This window comes from Bubalus bubalis, chromosome 11 (genome assembly GCF_019923935.1).
Source record: "Bubalus bubalis isolate 160015118507 breed Murrah chromosome 11, NDDB_SH_1, whole genome shotgun sequence".
NCBI lineage: Eukaryota > Metazoa > Chordata > Mammalia > Artiodactyla > Bovidae > Bubalus > Bubalus bubalis.
The window spans coordinates 20,646,912-20,668,019 of record NC_059167.1 but is presented as its reverse complement, the minus strand read 5'-3'; the positions used below and the strand labels follow the sequence as shown (position 1 = coordinate 20,668,019).

Genomic DNA, 21,108 nt, shown 5'->3' with positions numbered 1-21,108 from the left:
GATCACAATAAACTGTGGAAAATTCTGAAAGAGATGGAAATACCAGACCACCTGACCTGCCTCCTGAGAAATCTGTATGCAGGTTAGGAAACAGCAGTTAGAACTGAACATGGAACAACAGACTGGTTCCAAATTAGGAAGGAGTATGTCAAGGCTGTATATTATCACCCTGCTTATTTAACTTATATGCAGAATACATCATGAGTAACGCTGGCTGGAAGAAGCACACGCTGGAATCAAGATTGCCGGGAGAAATATCAATAACCTCAGATACACAGATGACACCACACTTATGGCAGAAAGTGAAGAAGAACTAAAGAGCTTTTTGATGAAAGTGAAAGAGGAGAGTGAAAAAGTTGGCTTAAAGCTCAACATTCAGAAAACTAAAATCATGGCATCTCGTCCCATCACTTCATGGGAAACAGTGGAAACAGTGACAGATTTAATTTTGGGGGACTCCAAAATCACCACAGATGGTGACCGCAGCCATGAAATTAAAAAATGCTTGCTCCTTGGAACAAAAGTTATGACCAATCTAGAGAGCATAATAAAAAGCAGAGACATTACTTTGCCAATAAAGGTCTGTCTAGTCAAAGCTGTGATTTTTCCACTAGTCATGTATCAATGTGAGAGTTGGACTATAAAAAGAAAGATGCGCGTCCCGAAGAATTGATGCTTTTGAACTGTGGTGTTGGAGAAGACCCTTGAGAGTCCCTTGGACTGCAAGGAGATCCAACCAGTCCATCCTAAAGGAGAATAGTCCTGAATATTCATTGGAAAGACTGATGCTGAAGCTGAAACTCCAGTACTTTGGCCACCTGATGGGAAGAGCTGACTCATTTGAAAAGACCCTTATTCTGGGAAAGATTGAAGGCAGGAGGAGAAGGGGACGGCAGAGGATGAGATGGCTGGATCACATCACCAACTCAATGAACATGAGTCTGGAGACATGAATCTCGAGGAGTTGGTGATGGTCAGGGAGGCCTGGCGTGCTGCAGTCAAGGTGTCACAAAGAGTCAGACACGACTAAGCCACTGAACTGAACTGAAAGCAGCCTAGATGTCCATTGACAGATGAATGGATAAAGAAGTTGTGGTACATATAGACAATGGAACATTAGCCATAAGAAGAAACACGTTTGACTCAGTTCTAATGAGGTGGCTAAATCTAGAGCCTATTATCCAGTATGAAGTAAGTCAGAAAAAGACAAATGTCATAAACTAGCACGTATTTATGAAATCTAGAGAGATGGTGCTGATGAAGCTATCTGCAGAGCAGCAGTGAAGACACAGGGAGAGCGGACTTGTGGACCCTGTGGGTGGAGAGGGCGGTGCGCTTTGAGAGAGTAGCACTGAAACATGCACATTGCCGTATGTGCAGTTAGAGGACCAGTGGAGAGTCACTGTGTGACGCATGGAGCTCCAATCTGGTGCCCTGTGGCAATGCAGAGGGATGAGATGGGGTGGGAGGCGGGAGGGAGCCTTAAGAGGGAGAGGGCCTGTGGCTGATTCACGTTGATATGTGACAGAAACTAATATAATATTATAAAGCAGTTATCCTCCAATTAAAAATAAATTAAAAAAATTTAAAGAATGTGTGCTAGCTTTCTGTCTCAACCGGGCATACTTTATCGGTATGAGCCAAAGCCTTGTTCAAACCTAGGACAAAGGAAAAAAAAAAACATCGTACCAAATATAATATGAACTTCATATGGATGTCTTCCCCCTTTTCACTGCAATTCATTTCTTATATTGATCATGTACTTACTGATAATTTTTTTCTGTCTACAGAAATCGTGAGATCCTGGAAAATGTGTTAGCTGTCATCTTGGCTATTCTTGTGGCTTTTTTGGGATCCATTCTTCTTATACAAGGCTTCTTCAGAGATATCTGGGTCTTCCAGTTCTGCCTGGTGATAGCCAGCTGTCAGTACTCACTGCTTAAGGTACCAGCATCTCTCTTCTCTTCAGGCTTTGGCATAGTAGCTGTGTTAAAAAGCAGAAGATTTTGTATCATTCATTGAATTACATTAAGAATATAACTTTTTTTTTTTCTTTTCTTTTTAATTTAATTTTATTTTTTAAACTTTACATAATTGTATTAGTTTTGCCAAATATCAAAATGAATCCGCCACAGGTATACATGTGTTCCCCATCCTGAACCCTCCTCCCTCCTCCCTCCCCCATTCCATCCCTCTGGGTCGTCCCAGTGCACCAGCCCCAAGCATCCAGTATCGTGCATCGAACCTGGACTGGCAACTCGTTTCATACATGATATTTTACATGTTTCAATGCCATTCTCCCAAATCTTCCCACCCTCTCCCTCTCTCTCAGATATACAGAGTGAAGTAAGCCAGAAAGAAAAACACCAATACAGTATACTAACGCATATATATGGAATTTAGAAAGATGGTAACAATAACCCTGTGTACGAGACAGCAAAAGAGACACTGATGTATAGAACAGTCTTATGGACTCTAAGAATATAACTTTTAGATTTATTTTCCTTGGATGTTTATATTAGATTGGGTAAGGAACAAAAGGGACATATAAACTTAAAAAAAATGATATGTGAATTAAACTTCCCAAACTTTTTTTTATATTAAATATTTGGGCACTTATTAAAAGAAAGAGGTTTTTTTTTTTTTTTTTTTTGGCATTGCCGCATGGGGTCACAGAGTTGGACACGACTGAGCGACTGAACTGAACTGAACATGGTTTGTGGAATCTTAGTTCCCTGACTAGGAATTTAACCCAGACCCCAGCAGTGAAATCACCAAGCCCTAACCACTGAACTGCCAGGGAATTCCCAAGAATTTGAGTTCTTGAAATTCATTTCTTTTTAATTTATCAACATTAACCCTCCTAGTCTCATATTTGAGTCTTCTCTTATGTAGGTGAAATTTGTTAAAATCCATCATTGGTAGATAGAATAATGTCAAAACCAGCATATTTATTCTTTGAAGACACCAAGAGCACATGATTGGCATCCCTTTGCTTTTGTTCAAATAGTGGCTCTGAAATAACCAATTTTAAGCTTTCCATAAATGGGAGAATTAAATACCTAAATTTCTACCCTCCATGCAGCCTCACTGTGCACGGGTAACATGAACTGTTTTCTTCCCTTTCTTAGCCAGTTCTGTGTATTTGCCTGGTACATACTAACGTGCAGAACCCGATCTCATCCCAAGAACTATTTGTTTAGTTCTGTTTACACCATCAGCTATCCTTGCTTTCTTCTCTCTCCATTTATAGACCTCTAGAGTAAGCCACCTGTGTCAACTGCTGTATTTCTTCAAGACCGATCCATACTTTTTCCCTCATTGCAGTACTGAAATTACAGTCTTTGTGCACTAATAATCTCTAGTTGCCAAATCTATGGTCTTAGTCTTCGTTCTCTGTGAGTGCTGCTCCGTTTTTATGTTTTCCTCATTGTTGATCTGTGATCTTATACTACCCTCATGATTATCCTACTTTTCAAGTAACTTTATTTTTCTTTGTTGATGCCTCTTTGTTCTTTTGACCACTTCTTAATTTACGAGAATTTGCTAGGGTTTTATTTGGCCATCTTTTCATTTTGCACTTCCTTGCCAATGAAGTCATCCTCTTTTATTGCCACTCTTATATACTTCTATATAAATCACGTCCAGAATTTTTATTCCACAGTCTTCACCTTTCTCATAAGCGTTAGTTGTATATATCTAAGAGGAAGCTGGTCCTATTCTGAAAAGGGCGCATGGTCATCTTCTGATCTTTTCCTCTCCCAGTTCTTTTGCTTTTGATCATAGTCTGTACGTGTGTCTACTCAGTTGTGTCTGACTCTTTGTGACCCCATGGACTGTCACCCACCAGGCTCTTCTGTCCATGGGATTCTGCAGGCAAGAATACTAGAGTGGATTGCCATTTCCTCCTCTAGGATTTGGTAGTAGTATACCAACCCAGATCTTAGAGCCTCTGCTCCTTCTTTCTTGACCTTTAATAACATTACCTAAAGTCTCTCTGGTTAAATTTGGTGATTCTGTGTTAAAATTTCTGGACTTTGTCCTTTTTGTTTCAGTTCCCATTAAACCATCCCTTTATTGCCTTAAACCATTTGAATTCACTCCCTGGGTTCAGTGTTTCTAATTTTCTAATTTTGTCCACTGCTTAATATGGTTAGATATGGAAAAGGCAAAAAGATGAATGCGATTTTTTTAGTATTTCAGATTTTTTAAATCTGTTTGACTACAAGAATAGTAATATCATAAACAGAAGTAAGAAAGGCAGGAACAGAGCTTTAGGAGGATAAACATTCAAATTGAGTTTAAAGAGACCAGACAAGAGCTATGTGCCAAACTCTGTGATCTTAGTCCAGTGTTGAATTACAGGATGGCAGTAGACTATCCTAGTGAAATTCTTTGGTATGCTGTTGAAAATGAACTCCAACTTGGGAGAAAAGTCATCATTTGGGAAGTAACTGCATAATACCTTTTGAACACTTTTATGGAAAATTGATGGTCTCTTAGAAGGATATAACCTAAATTTGAGTTTGATGTGAAAATGCATCGTATTAAATGTGTACTTAATACAACTGCCATTGAATTGTTCAGTAAGCTTGAGTTTCGGGCATAACTGGAATCCTTTTTATAAGCTCACTCATAGTTTGTGCATGGCCTGAATGGAGTGATGTTGCCATACGAAAGCATTCTGCCTTAATTGTACTTAGATGTTCTAATGCGCCAAGGAGTAAGATGGATCTATCAGCTGTTATGCTGATAGATCCATCTTATGCTATTTCATATGCTAGATCATCTTATGCTATTTCAGAAACATAATAAGGTTAAGCGTTAGGAAGGGTTTGAGCGGAGCTGATGTTTCATCTTCTGTTGATGCTGCAGCAGAATTAATGACCTACAGGTCATGGCTTGCTACTGTTGCTGAATTGCTTCAGTCGTGTCCGACTCTGTGCGACCCCATAGACGGCAGCCCACCAGGCTCCCCCATCCCTGGGATTCTCCAGGCAAGATCACTGGAGTGGGTTGCCATTTCCTTCTTCAATGCATGAAAGTGAAAAGGGAAAGTGAAGTCGCTCAGTCGTGTCCGACTCTTAGCGACCCCATGGACTGCAGCCCACCAGGCTCCTCCGCCCATGGGATTTTCCAGGCAAGAGTACTGGAGTGGGGTGCCATTGCCTTCTCCACAGGTCATGACTTAGCTATGGAATATTCACTTAAAATTATTTCAGGTATTTTGGAAGTTAATGTAAAATTCCCAGGTCTTCAATAATATAATCTATCTTTCTTTTTTTTTTTTCAGAGTGTTCAACCAGATTCTTCTTCTCCTAGACATGTAAGTCACTCTGATACACCTACAACTTGTGATTCCTTGACATTCCTCAAAAACCATTTTTTTGGTCATATGTCAGATTGAATTAAGATTTGTGGTAGTATTTTCTCATTGGCAGAAGAAACTCGGTGATTGTGCATTTGTTCTTTGTAGTCTCCTTTAATCTAGAGCAGTTCCTCAGTATTTGACACAATATTGACATTTTTAATGGATACAGGCTAGTTATTTTATACATGACCTTCAATTTGACTTTGATATTTCTTATTAAATACAGGCTGTGCTTTTTTGGCAGAAATATTACAAAAGCAATGTGTTCTCAGTGTATCATATAAGGAAGCACATGATAACTGATTTATGCTTTTACTGGTGATAACTGATCTTTTGTCTAAGGGTAGTGTCTGCAGTGTTTTTCAAACTCTACAGTGTTAACATTCTGGGCTGGATAATTGTCTGTTGAAAGCTGGGGGTGGGGAGGCTCTGTCCTATGCATTGTAGGATGTTTAGCATTATCTCTGACTTCTACCCACTAGATGCCAACAGCATACTCACCCTAGTTGTGACAACCACAGTGTCTGCAGACTTCACCAGCCATCCCCTGGAGGGTGAAATCTCCCCCCACCCCCTGCCCGCCCCCGCCCCTTGAGAACCAGTACTCTAATCTTATCATTTTTCTCTTGTAGTCAATAACCATATAGGAGATACTTGAGATTGTGTATATATCCTGTTGCTTTGCACATCTCCACCGACTTGTTTTTAATATCTGTTGATATTTCTTGGCTGGTGACCAAATAGTGATTTTTTTTAGGTCCATGTTTCCTTCTATATTTATTAGTTGACTTCTTATCATAAGAACTTTCCCTTTTCTTGTATTGGTGTGGATCCACAGACTCTTACTTTATTAAATGGACCATAATGTTACTATCATTACTTTTGATGTTCATATTGTCCCTGATTTGACCATTGAGAACCCATCAGCTGCCTTCCTTGCCCTTTTGACATACCTTTATCATTTTAAAAGTTTTTTCTCCATTAGGAGCACAATAATTTGTACCAGGCTCATCTTATACTTTCCCCGTCTTAGCCTGAAACCAACCTTTTCTCTGTGGATCCTTGGTTCCTTTTAGTGAGCATTGTTATTTATAAACTAAAATCAGTTTGCTAGTAATCTTTATTACTAGAATGTCATTGCTACTAGGTCCTCTCAGTGGATAAAACTAGAAAAATATATGTGTACACATATACTCACACATTTATTCTTCATCTGTCTGCATTATTAAAAATAATGAGTTCATACTGATACTTAATTTCAATCTAACATCCTAAGGTTTATTTTGTTCTTCCTCCTTTCCATATTTGTAATTCCCTTCTGCCACAGTCAGAAACCTGACTTCATATGGAAACATTTTGAATCTTCAGAATATAAGCCATCAAAGATCTCAGTAGCTAGTTGTGACTCTTCAAATTAACTAAACTGACTTCTTTTTAATGTCATTTTCAGGGTCATAATCGTATCATTGCCTACAGTAGACCAGTTTATTTCTGTTTGTGCTGTGGTCTTATTTGGCTCTTGGATTATGGTAGCAGAAACCTAACGACAACCAAGTTCAAATTATATGGAATAACTTTCACCAATCCTCTTGTGCTTATATCAGCCAGGGATTTAGTTATAGGTGAGTCATCTTAAGGTATTGTAGGTCTTAACATTATTTGTATGCAAGCCATTCACTGATCAGTAGACTGATTATATAGGTAAAAATAGTTTTAGTGGACTTATTTTGCTATTTATTGCCATCTTCTCAGTAAGGAACGAAAAAACTATAGGGCGTTAGCAATGAAAAAACTGATGATGAACAAATATAGCCGATGGAATGAGAGATTTTCCTTGGATCTTTATCTCAGGTTCCTATTATGTGAAACACTAAATTGTTCATAGTTGGAAAGATTATTTAATACTCAGGCAGTTATGTAGAGAAATAATTTAAAATGGTAACTTTAAGAAATTTGCTTAGTAGTTTTAAGCAATTGTAAGAAACTTGCTTAATAATCTATGTTAATTTTGGGTTCCTTTTTATCATTTATTTTATGGTCTTAAGATGAACAAAGGGATGGATGTGACATGCTATTTTTAACTTGCTTTTCTTTCCTTCTGTAGTGTTTACACTCTGTTTCCCAATAGTATTTTTCATTGGTCTCCTGCCTCAGGTGAATACATTTGTAATGTACCTTTGTGAACAATTGGATATTCATATCTTTGGTGGTAATGGTGAGTACTTCCTTATAAAAATTAAGTTTAAAGTATTACTTTTACAGATCATTAAACAATAAACTGACCATTAAGTTGTTTTTTCAGTTTTTATTTTAGAAGTGAAATTAGAAAATGCACTATTTAATAATTAAAGATTGAACAGGGATTAGTTTGTAGATAGGAAAAAAAATAGTCAAGTCTGCTACTTTAGTGAAAGATCTGGGAATAATGGAGTTGATTTGTAACAAGTGTTAAAATACTGTTACCTTAAAGTTACAGTGAGTTGCATGGAACTTATATAGACTTATGAAATATTTATAAAAGATCAAATAGTTTGAGCTCTGATATGTGGCATTATGTTTACATTTTGAACTAGTGTATACATTTGATATTCTATATATTTAGTTTCAGAGCTTTGTTTCATCGTTAGAATCAGTTCAGTTGGTCAGTTATGTTCGACTCTTTGTGACCCCATGGACTGCAGCATGCCAGGTCTCCCTATCCAGCACCAATTCCCAGAATTAGTCAAACTCATGTCCATTGAGTCGGTAATGCCATCCAACCATCTCATCCTCTGTTGTCCTCTTCTCCTCCTGCCTTCAATCTTTCCTGGCATCTGGGTCTTTTCCAACAAGTCATTTTGTATCAGGTGGCCAAAGTATTGGAGTTTCAGCTTCAGCATCAGTCCTTCCAATGAATATTCAGGACTGATCTCCTTTAGGATGGACTGGTTGGATCTCCTTGCAGTCCAAGGGACTCTCAAGAGTCTTCTCCAGCACCACAGTTCAGAAGCATCAGTTCTTCAGTGCTCAGCTTTCTTTATAGTCCAACTCTTACATCCGTTCGTGACTACTGGAAAAACCATAGCTTTGATTAGGCTGACCTTTGTTGGCAAAGTAATATCTCTGGTTTTTAGTATGCATTCTAGGTTGGTCATAACTTTTGTTCCAAGGAGCAAGCATCTTTTAATTTCATGGCTGCAGTCACCATCTGAAGTGATTTTGGAGCCCCCAAAAATAAAGTCTGCCACTATTTCAGTTTCCCCATCTATTTGCCATGAAGTGATGATACCAGATGCCATGATCTTAGTTTTTCTGAACATTGAGTTTTAAGCCAACTTTTTCACTCTCCTCTTTCACTTTCATCAAGAGGCTCTTTATTTCTTCACTTTCTGCCATAAGGGTGGTGTCATCTGCATATCTGAGGTTATTGATATTTTTCCCAGCAATCTTGATTCCAGCTTGTGCTTCATCCAGTCCAGCATTTCTCATGATATACTCTGCATATAAGTTAAATAAGCAGGGTGACAATACTTCTTTCCTATTTGGAACCAGTCTGTTGTTCCATGTCCAGCTCTAACTGTTGCTTCCTGACCTGCATACAGGTTTCTCAAGAGGCAGGTCAGGTGTTCTGGTATTCCCATCTCTTTCAGAATTTTCCACGGTTTGTTGTGATCCACACAGTCAAAGGCTTTGGCATAGTCAAGAAAGCAAAAGTGGGACACCTAAACCAGAATGCTTTTACATTTTACTAAATAAGATTTTTAGAAATATCTCTGCTTTTAGAGTAGAATATGTGAATATGAATTGATACAGTTAGAAATGTATTCCCCTGTTGTATGTACATTTTATTTTCAAAATAAGATGAAAACAAAATTATTCTGGAATAATGTTCTGCAGAACTTGAAAATAACACTTTGGTCTGTGGTTAACTGAGGTTAAAATATACCTTTATTTAGTTTAACCATCCAACATTTTACTGAGAGATGAGTGTACAGCTAGTAAAAAAAATATGAAAGGGAAAGAAATTACTGACCCTTATTCATCACATTTTGCTGTCTGTATCTTCCAAGTACAGCATTGAAATTACCTCTACTGATAAAGTGTTGATATTATGGTTTAAATTTTAAATAGAAACTAAGCTTTTTCTATGTTGCTGTGTATCTAGAGCATTTTTAATAGTTTGAAATTTTGAAGGTGCATGAATTAAGAACAGTTGGTGTTCAGCACAACTTAATGGGTAGAAAGCAATTTGAGTATTTGGGGGGCTATTATAGGTGCTATATTAATCTGTGAAGAAGGTTTAGTGTAGATAATTTATAGTAGTGGGCTTCATCATAATTTATAAACTTGTGCAAGGTGTAAGCTTTTTAATATCTCCTAAAGAAAAATTTTTCTTGTAGTTTTTTTTTTTAAGGTCACCATATAAAATTACTGTTGAAGTCTGTTATCTTAGCCATCCTTTCTTCCTTATTATTAGTAATCCCATTGGATCTGTTTTTAGAGTAGAATATGTGATATATTTTGTTGTTAGTAATTAGTCAGATCTATACTTTTTGTGAGAATTAATTAATTATAGGAATATAAATTTACTTCTGTGGGTAGCACAAGTTCTGTTTAAATAGACTAACATCTTTTAGTGAAAATACATTTCTAGTTTCTTTTGAGGCTCTTTGAACTTTATTTTCCCAAACTTTTATAAATAATAAGGTACATTCTTGAAGCACAATATAGGTATAATTTTTTCTACTATAGATAAATATAGTAGTAAAATAAAAAAAGATTTTTATTACTTTATTCCTTCCAAGGTGAATGTATTTTACCTTGTATCAGAAATTGTAATAAACCTTTATCATTTCAAAATTTTTTGAAAGGACAGGATAAAGAAACTCAATTTTCATAAATTGAGCAAGTAGATATTTAATTATACTCAGTAGCATATCATTTTAAGTGCTTTGCAGTGACTTTTTTATACAAGTTTTTTCCACCCATGTGTATGTTTATGGACGTTGATTTCTCCTCCCTCTCCTGTCTAGCCACTACAAGCCTGCTTGCAGCACTGTACAGTTTCGTCTGTAGCGTCGTGGCAGTAGCCTTACTGTATGGATTATGTTATGGGGCCTTAAAGGTGAGCATTACATGTAGTATGTTTTGTCATTAAGCCTACTTTTCTATTAATATATGAAGATTGTTTTAAATTGACTAATTACTTTTTTTCCTGGTATGTCTTCAGTATTAATTTCCATGGTCTTCATATGTTGTGCATTATTCTGATTTAGTTTGAATTTGAAAGCAATTTTATAGTTAATTATTACTAAAAGAAAATTATTTTCTGTGCAGTAATAATAGGTTAATATTAAAAGCAGATTATTAAAAACTAAGCTGGTCTAGGATAGAGGTGGGGCATGGTGATAACAATATGAAATTAACTTCAGATTTTTACTTAAGAATATGTGTAATTACTCTTCATATCAAGATTTTTTTCAAACTTAGAGAACAAGTTCAAGTACTGCAATTTAAGATTCAGTTTAGTAAAAATTAATGCACTGAAATTTAATGTCATTATTGGTTTAGAAGAATCTGATGAGCCCTATTAGCTCCATTTTTAAGTAATTGTCACCAAATTATAAGTAAAAATTTTAGGTTTCTCATAAACAATTCTTGGTATTCTTTTTAATGATTAATACAAGATAAACAGAGAATAATAGAGTTGAAAGGGTTATGCGAAGGGGCTCATAGCGTCCTTCCTTGATTCATGGACTCAGTAGCATTTACTGTGCTTACTATGTGCCTAGTTCTGTGCTAAGTACCATTTTCTGCTTTTAAGTTGCCGGTATGTTAACTGTGGTTAACAAGTTAATTGAGCTCTTAACTGAGGGTGAATAGAGGGGATGAAGGCTGTGAAAACAGAGTATTACAGGTATATGAACTGAGACATCCTCTTCAGCCTAAAGGGATTAGAGATGATTTTCCAAAGGGGTGATTTTTTACCAAAATTTGAAGGACAGTAGGAATTAGCTAGTTGAAACAAGGGATGAAGAACCATCGAGTTGTAAAGAAAGTGTGTTGTGTACAGGAAACAGCAAATAATTTGGAATTGCTGGAAATTTGGGTTCATGAGGAAAGATGGCCTACAGTAAGGCTGGAAAGGTAAGCAACGACTGGATTTTGAAATATCTTTTGTCCTGAACGTATTGGGTGGAGATGGAAGACCATCAAAATAATTTGAGGTAAGGCAAGGAAATGATCAGTGTTGCATTTTAGAAAGATTACTTGGTCCCCAGTGTGAAATACAAGCAGGTAGGGTCAGAAGTAGGGAGTCACTTGTGCTGCCATCTTAAAATGATAAGAGACTTCATGACAACTGGACTCAGTGAGTATATTTGGGAACTCAGTGATTAAAAAGAAAAAAGCCCAAGTAGGATCTGGGATGACTTCTGGGTGGGTGCTGGTTTGAACAGCCTATTACATAGTGATACTAATGCACATGATTCGAAGTCTTTGAGTTTACTGGGGAAGGGGATTGTTTACATTTAGACACTTTTATTTGTTGGCATTAATGGGGTATCCATGGGTACATAGTGGGTAGTTATTTGTGGTAATGATGAAAAGATTTAGAATTCATCAGCAAATTAAAGTATAAGAAAAAGATTGCTACCCTGGGTTGGCAGGAGAAAATGGACACAGATAGAACCCTGGGAAATGCCAGTATTTAAGCAGGGAATATTAAGCAGTGAATGAAACAAAATCCAACAAAGGAAACTTCAGAGGTGGTACAACGTGAAAAAATTTTTATTTAATTTGGCATTTAATAGAGGATATTGGTGACTTGAGCAAAATAGCTTTTTTTGGTATTTTGGCTGAGGAAACTAGCTAGATTAATAGAAATTTAGGTTTGAATTGATATTAAGGAAATGTGTTCTACTCTCTGTAGAATATAGTTGAGAAGCCTGTGTGCATGAGACGATTGTTTCCTGGGTTTTGTTTTCTAAGAAAGATCTGAGGCTTGATTGCATTTAAAAGGGGAGGTAGGAAATTGAGCAGAGAGGGAGATGCTTGATTGATGGCCCAGAAAAGAACTAGAGGTAATGAATGAGATCCAAATCCAAGCTCTCCCAGGTACACCATCTAAACCATCTGGTATAAAAGTTTCAGATCTGTGTTTGGAGAGTATGTTTTGGAAAATGGGTCATTATTTGGAAATTGCAGCCATAGAAGTTAACAGTGCAGTAAGTTTTCTAATTTTCCAAAAGCCAGTTTAACTGTAATTATGTAGAAAAGAACAGCAGTTGTAAAGCTGCCAACTAGTACTTTGTGTCCTAAGACAGGCAGGGAGATATACTTTTTCCTTCTTTCTTGGCCATGGCATTTTATACCAGACTATTTTAGTTTTAGATGTTTCCCATTGTAATAGAATCAATGTGCAGATTTGGTTATGTAAATGAGTAAAGACTATATACAAAGATTTTATCATAGCAGTGTTTATAACAGCAAAAGCTGTAACTGACCCAATATTTGTCATTTGTGACTAGTTAAATTAATTATGGTATAGCCCCACAATAGAATACCATATGATCATGAAAATGAATAAAAATAGATTTTTATGTGCAAATGTGGATTTCCAAGATGTATTATTTTTCTTTTTTCCAAGCTGTATTGACATGTAGTTGACAAATAAAAATTAAGATATTTAAAGTGTACATGATGATGATTTGATATACGTATAAATTGTGAAAGAACTGCCCCATTAAGTTAACACATTTATCACCTCACATATTTACTTTTATTTTTTTTTGGTAAGAATATTTAAGTTTACTCTCTTAGCAAATTTCAGTTCTACAATACAGTGTTATCAACTGTAGTCACTGTGTTACTTACTAGCTTCTCAGACTTTATTCATCTTTAAAAAATTTTTTTAAGTTTATTATTTTAATTTTTTATTAAGGTATAATTGACAAATAACATTATATTAGTTTCAATATTTATGTATATTGCAAAATGAGCACCACTATAAATCTTAATTAATATGTATCTCCATGTGTTAGTTGCTCAGTCATGTCCAACTCTTTGCAATTGCATGGACTGTAGCCCATCAGCCTCCTCTGTCCATGGAATTCTCCAGGCAAGAGTACTAGAGTGGGTTGCCATTTCCTTCTACAGGGGATCTTCCCAACCCAGAGATTGAACCTGGGTTTCCTGCGTTGCAGGCAGATTCTTTACTTTCTGAGCCACCAGGGAAGGCACTATAGATAATTACAAATATTTTTTCTTACGGAACCTTTAAGATCCTGTCCTCTTAGTAACTTTCACATATGCAATGCAGTATCATTAACTCTAGTCACTGTGCTGCATTACCCTTTCAGTACTTAATTATCTTAAAACTGGAAGTTTGTGCCTTTTGACCCTCTTTATCCATTTTGCCCACAGCTTACCTAAATTCTGTCTTACAACTGTTTGTACTCTTTTACCAACCTTTCCCTGTTTCCCCTACCTCCCAGTCCCTGGCAAGCACCTTTCTATTCTCTGCTTCTATGAGTTTAATTTTTTTTTCCCCTTTTTAAGATTCCACATATAAATGGTAAGATGCAGTATTTGTGAATCTCTTTGTGGCTTATTTCACCTAGTACATTGCCCTCCAGTTTCATCCATGTTGTTGCAATTGACAAGATTTCCTTTCTTTTTAGGTAGAGTAATATTCCTGTGTGTGTGTGTGTGTGTGTGTGTGAATACAGAGGAAAGCAATATGCCAAAAAATAAATGTTCCCTTTGTGCCTTTATTTAAAAACACACCCAATAACTTATATATACATAGAGCATTTATGGAAGAATACACAAGAAATTAATCATAGAAGTTACTTTTGGACAGTTAGATTCATTGAGGAACATTATTGCATATCTTTCAGTTCAGTTCAGTCGCTCAGTCGTATCCAACTCTTTGCGACCCCGTGAATCACAGCACACCAGGCCTCCCTGTCCATCACCAACTCCTGGAGTTCACTCAAACTCACGTCCATCGAGTCAGTGATGCCATCCAGCCATCTCATCCTCTGTCGTCCCCTTCTCCTGCTGCCCGCAATCCCTCCCAGCATCAGAGTCTTTTCCAGTGAGTCAACTCTTCGCATGAGGTGGCCAAAGTACTGGAGTTTCAGCTTTAGCATCATTCCTTCCAAAGAACACCCAGGGCTGATCTCCTTCAGAATGGACTGGTTGGATCTCCTTGCAGTCCAAGGGACTCTCAAGAGTCTTCTCCAACACCACAGTTCAAAAGCATCAATTCTTCCCCGCTCAGCCTTCCTCACAGTCCAACTCTCACATCCATACATGACCACTGGAAAAACCATAGCCTTGACTAGACAGACCTTTGTTGGCAAAGTAATGTCTCTGCTTTTGAATATGCCATCTAGGTTGGTCATAACTTTCCTTCCAAGGAGTAAGCGTCTTTTAATTTCATGGCTGCAGTCACCATCTGCAGTGATTTTGGAGCCCAAAAAAATAAAGTCTGACACTACCTCCCCATCTATTTCCCATGAAGTGATGGGACCAGATGCCACGATCTTTGTTTTCTGAATGTTGAACTTTAAGCCAACTTCTTCACTCTCCACTTTCACTTTCATCAAGATGCTTTTTAGTTCCTCTTCACTTTCTGCCATAAGGGTGGTGTCATCTGCATATCTGAGGTTATTGATATTTCTCCCGGCAATCTTGATTCCAGCTGTGCTTCTTCCAGCCCAGCGTTTCTCATGATGTACTCTGCATATAAGTTAAATAAGCAGGGTGACAATATACAGCCTTGACGTATTCCTTTTCCTATTTGGAACCAGTCTTTTGTTCCATGTCCAGTTGTAACTGTTGCTTCCTGACCTGCATACAAATTCCTCAAGAGGCAGGTCAGGTGGTCCTGCCATCTCTTTCAGAATTTTCCACAGTTTGTGGTGATCCACACAGTCAAGGCTTTGGCATAGTCAATAAAGCAGAAATAAATGTTTTTCTGGAACTCTCTTGCTTTTTCAGTGATCCAACGGATGTTGGCAATTTGGTCTCTCGTTCCTCTGCGTTTTCTAAAACCAGCTTGAACATCTGGAAGTTCACAGTTCACGTATTGCTGAAGCCTGGCTTGGAGAATTTTGAGCATTATTTTACTAGCGTGTGAGATGAGTGCAATTGTGTGGTAGTTTGAGCATTCTTTGGCATTGCCTTTCTTTGGGATTGGAATGAAAACTGACCTTTTCCAGTCCTGTGGCCACTGCTGAGTTTTCCAAATTTGCTGGCATATTGAGTGCAGCACTTTCACAGCATCATCTTTCAGGATTTGAAATAGCTCAACTGGAATTCCATCACCTCCACTAGCTTTGTTCGTAGTGATGCTTTCTAAGGCCCCCTTGACTTCACATTCCAGGATATCTGGCTCTAGGTGAGTGATCACACCATCATGATTATCTGGGAATATAATCATATCTTAGGAGTGGTTTAATTTTTTTTTTAATTTTTTTAATCTATTCACTAATATAGACATTTATTAGATTGATACAAAAGTAATTGTGGTTTTGGGCCATGGATTTTAAATCATTATAAATAGACTTGACCACATCTTTATTAATCAGAATAGGAACCACTACAATCAACACATTTTTGCCAATGAGAAATAAGTTTGTTTACTCCTGTAGTATAAAAACCCATGCTTCAGAATTTGATGAACTCGTGGAAAGCATTTTCTGCCTTCTGCTGTTTGTGGAAGTGATTTCCTTGCAAAAAGTTGTGGAGATGCTTGAAGAAGTGGTAGTAGATGAGAGGTCAGTTGAATATGGAGGATGAGGCAAAACTTTGTAGCCCAGTTCATTCAACTTTTGAAGTTTGGTAGTGCACCGTGCGGTCCGGCATTGTCATGGAGAAGAATTAGGCCTCTTCTGTTGACCAATGTGGGCTGCTGGCATTGCTGTTTTCAGTGCATCTTATCAATTTGCTGAGCATACTTCTCAGATGTAATGGTTTCACCAGAAATCAGAAAGCTCTAGTGGATCAGATGGGCAGCAGACCACCAAACAGTAACACAGTGACCATGACCTTTTTTGGTGCAGGTTTGGCTTTGGAAAGTGCTTTGGAGCTTCTTCTCGGTCTAGCCACTGAGCTAGTCATCACTGATTGTTGTATAAAATCTACTTTTTGTCACACATCCTAATCCAATCAAGAAATGTTTTGTTGTTATTGCAAGGAATAAGAAAATATGACACTTCAAAACAGTAACTTTCAGTCAGCTCATGCGGCACCCACTTATCCAGCTTTTTCATCTTTCCAGTTTGCTTCAAATGCCGAACAACCATAGAATGCTTGACGTTGAGTTCTTCAGTAACTTCTTGTGTAGTTTTAAGAGGATCAGTGATCAGGATCAGTGATCCTCTCAATTGGTTGTTGTCAAATTCTGATGGCCGACCATTATGCGTCTCATCTTCAAGGCTCTCGTCTCCTTTGCAAAACTTCTTGAACCACCTCTGCACCCTGTACATCGGTTAGCAGTTTTTGGGCCAAATGCATTGTTGTTGCAAATTGTCTCTGCTGCTTTACAACCCATTTAGAACTCAAAGAATTGCTCAAATTTACCTTTTATCTAACAGCATTTCTAAAGTAAATATAAGCAGCAGGTAATAAGTCATTAGCAAAAAACATAAGCAAGAAATGCACATTAAAATAATGTATAACATAATTTAAGAATGTGTTTAAGAATGTATCCCAATATCAATCAGCAAAGTTCAACAACGCAAACCATAATTACTTCTGCCCCAACCTAATGAACCATGAACTTCCAGATGTTCAAGCTGGTTTTAGAAAAGGCAGAGGAACCAGAGATCAAATTACCAACATCCACTGGATCATGGAAAAAGGAAGGGAGTTCCAGAAAAACATCTATTTCTGCTTTATTGACTATGCCAAAGCCTTTGACTGTGTGGATCACAATAAACTGTGGAAAATTGTGAAAGAGATGGGAATACCAGACCACCTGACCTGCCTCTTGAGAAACCTGTATGCAGGTCAGGAAGAAACAGCTAGAACTGGACATGGAACAACAGACTGGTTCCAAATAGGAAAAGGAGTATGTCAAGGCTGTATATTGTCTCCCTGCTTATTTAACTTCTATGCAGAGCACATCATGAAAAACGCTGAGCTGGAAGAAGCACAAGCTGGAATCAAGATTGCCGGGAGAAATACCAGTAACCTCATAAATGCAGATGACACCACCCTTACAGCAGAAAGTGAAGAAGAACTAAAGAGCCTTTTGATGAAAGTGAAAGAGGACAGTGAAAAAGTTGGCTTGAAACTCAACATTCAGAAAACTAAGATTATGACATCTGATCCCATCCCTTCATGGCAAATAGATAGGCAAACAGTGGAAATGGTAGCTGACTTTATTTTTGGGGGCTCCAAAATCACTGCAGATGGTGACTGCAGCCATGAAATTAAAAGACACTTACTCCTTGGAAGGAAAGTTATGACCAACCTAGACAGCATATTAAAAAGCAGAGGCATTACTTTGCCAACAGAGGTCCGTCTAGTCAAGGGTATGGTTTTTCCAATGGTCATGTATGGATGTGAGAGTTGGACTGTAAAGAAAGCTGAGTGCGAAAGAATTGATGCTTCTTCGGAGAGATCACTCCTGGCTGTTCATTGGAAAGACTGACGTTGAAGCTGAAACTCCAGTACTTTGGCTACTTGATGCGAAGAGTGGACTCATTTGAAAAGACCCTGACACTGGGAAAGATTGCGGGCAGGAGGAGAAGGGGACGACAGAGGATGAGATGATTCGATGGCATCACCGACTCAATGGACATGGGTTTGGGTAAACTCTGGGAGTTGGTGATGGACAGAGGCCTGGTGTGCTGTGGTTCATGGGATCTCAAAGAGTCGGACATGACTGAGCGACTGAACTGAATACATCTATTAGAAATTCTGACTTCTGATTTTTTTGTTTACATGTTTTCCCTTGAACTTTAAAACTCATTAAAAGTTAACAGTTTTCCTCTAAGACAACTTTATTACTTACTGTTACATACATACTTCCTACATCTTTACGTATTTTTAAAGAGATTGCTAGAATGTGGGCCATTGTTTACTGAAGTAAAAGCATTTAGACCCAGTACAGCCTGTAGAACAAATTCAGCTTTTAATCTTTTAATCATCATATTTCATGATTCAAAATTATTAATCTAAATAATGTAAGTCATTTTGAGACCAATTTAAGGATGCTTTTCTTTTGTCTGAGAGAAATAAAAAGTAGTGTCAAACGTTTGTTGAATAATACTTGTTTTGAAGCAGAATTTATACACAGTGAATCTTAAGTACACAGTTTGACAGGCTTTGGCAAATCATGTACCTGTGTAATATACACCCCTAGTGAGATATAAAATAGTTTCTCACCATCGGAAGGTTCCCTCATGTTTGTTCCCAGTCACTTTTATTGTAGGTTTTGTACCCCTTTTTCCCTTCCTCAGAGTTATCACTTTTAGTTCTTTGAGCTGATTCTCATGGTGTTTGCCTCCGTATCTCTAAGTAACTAACTTATACTTCTTAAAATTTGTCAAGTTTTAGGCGTTAGCCATGGACTGCACATTATGGAAGCTGTAGGCTTACCTTTGTTTTGCCACTCTCCCCACATTTCTATGAGACAGTCTTCCTTGTCTCCCTCATACACCTGATATGTTTACGTTATCATCACTATGCTAATGCTGTTCTTACATACATTTCATTTTCTCCTCTATTTTGTTGCCTTATGTATTTATCTCTCTTTCATTCTGAAACTCTTCACATACTGTTTAATTTTATGCTCAGTAAATTCAAACATAAAAGGAAGTTCAGTTTTTGGTTCCACCAGTTAACTGGACATACTTAAACCATCTCTGCCTTAGTTTCTTCATGTATAAATTAGAGAGTAACAGTACATATCTCCGAGGATGATTGTAAGAATTTATAAATACTTACAGAGATCTGAGAAAGGAGCTTGATACAGAGTATGATATACATAATATGATGATGATTAGATTTTTATGTAGCCATTAAAGAAAAGGTCTCTGTTGTGTGGAACAATTTCCAAGACTTTATTATTAAATGGCGGGGGGAGCATGTTGCATAATAAACTACCATTTGATTATGTAGTCCACCATTCTCCCCTCTTGAATCCCTAAAGACAAAGGTGCTTACCTCACAGGCCATACTTAAGAACTGTTAACTATTCCTTTCACCAGTGTTGTCTACTCTGTACCAGGTACCATGCTAACAGACTCCAGAGATACTGCAGTGAGCAAAGCAGACATGGCATATCCACATGTCTGCTTGGCCTCAGAAGCTAGCTTTGTATTATTTATTTCTGGGAATATATAGCTATTCACTCAAGAAGCGCTGAATGCCTAGTGCTCTAGGGAATATAATGGCATGTGAATAAAGGCATCCAGAAAGCAGCGTACCAAATATCAGCAGTTTGTTTTGCCTTGAGTATTACATCATGTGTTGCCTCTTCCTGCTCCATTATTATATATAATCAAAAGTTTGCGACAACAGGTTATTTTGTTTTTAAAAAAATAGGACATGGTTTACTATAAACTTAATACCACTTACAATTTGACAGAAATTGATAGCAGCATGTATCAGAAACAAATGTGTCATTCCTAGCGTATAGTAGAGCTTTAGTACCAAAAGCAACCTGATGATCATTTAGCAATTAGATTCTAGTTCATCAGAAAGTAATAATAAGTCTTATGGAATAAAATGCAATTGATAACATTACTGAAAAGGTTTTGTTTAATTCAGTTATCTTTCTCTTTATGTCAAAATACTGACATAAAAGGATTATATGGTACATTGTGAATTAGAAACATATTGTTCTGTCAAACTTTTTTCCCAACAGGATTCTTGGGATGGCCAGCATATTCCAGTGCTTTTCTCCATTTTTTGTGGCTTATTAGTGGCAGTATCCTATCATCTCAGCCGACAAAGCAGTGACCCATCTGTGCTTTTGTAAGTGATCACTTGTTATTGAATTAGAGAAATTTAAATAAATTGGCATTTCTTTCTAATTTAACTCCCAAGATCTGTTTTTCCACTGCATTGTCAAAACACTGTTGACTTATCTATATTTGGTTTCAAAATATATTAACTTTGGGTCATTGTAATCACCAAGGCCTAGAGTACTTGTTAGCTTTTTGTCCTCCAAGATGTAACACTGTATTTTCATTTAAATATGGGCTTTCCTGGTGGCTCAGACAGTAAAGAATCCACCTGCAATGCGGGAGACCTGGGTTCAGTCCCTGGGTTGGGAAGATCCCCTGGAGGAGCGCATGGCAACCCACTACAGTATTCTTGCCTGGAGAATCCCCATGGACAGAGGAGTCTGGCGGGGGTAGTCCCTGGGGTCTCAGAGTCAGACATGATGACTGAGCAACTAAGCATGCATACACACGATGAGTAGATACACTTGGATCACTTCGTTTTCTATTATATCATAAAGTTTATTTGTCGTTTGAAGTACTATAGATTATGATTTTCTCTCTCTCTCTCTCTCTTAACATAAAGCTCTTTGGTGCAATCAAAGATTTTTCCAAAAACAGAAGAGAAAAATCCAGAAGACCCTTTGTCTGAAGTAAAAGATCCACTGCCTGAAAAACTTAGAAATTCTGTTGTAAGTTTTAACTTTTTAAGATCACCCCAAATAAATAAATTTTATACAGTTCATCATGTTGTATAATGAACATTTTAGGGGGCAACACAATTTTAGTAAC

The 21,108-nt window shown here is 37.4% G+C and overlaps 1 protein-coding gene across 6 annotated transcripts in view; it reads left to right on the top strand.

The window, feature by feature from the left end:
- Positions 1-21,108, top strand: part of PCNX1 (pecanex 1) — a 186,047-nt gene that overhangs the window by 100,827 nt on the left and 64,112 nt on the right. For all 6 annotated transcript variants that reach the window (XM_025295267.3, XM_025295268.3, XM_025295266.3 and 3 more), the window contains 7 exons: positions 1,791-1,944; positions 5,294-5,326; positions 6,822-6,993; positions 7,476-7,586; positions 10,384-10,475; positions 20,238-20,347; positions 20,903-21,008. In XM_025295267.3, coding sequence (XP_025151052.3) covers positions 1,791-1,944; positions 5,294-5,326; positions 6,822-6,993; positions 7,476-7,586; positions 10,384-10,475; positions 20,238-20,347; positions 20,903-21,008 — 778 coding nt within the window. The remainder of the gene's footprint in view (positions 1-1,790; positions 1,945-5,293; positions 5,327-6,821; positions 6,994-7,475; positions 7,587-10,383; positions 10,476-20,237; positions 20,348-20,902; positions 21,009-21,108) is intronic.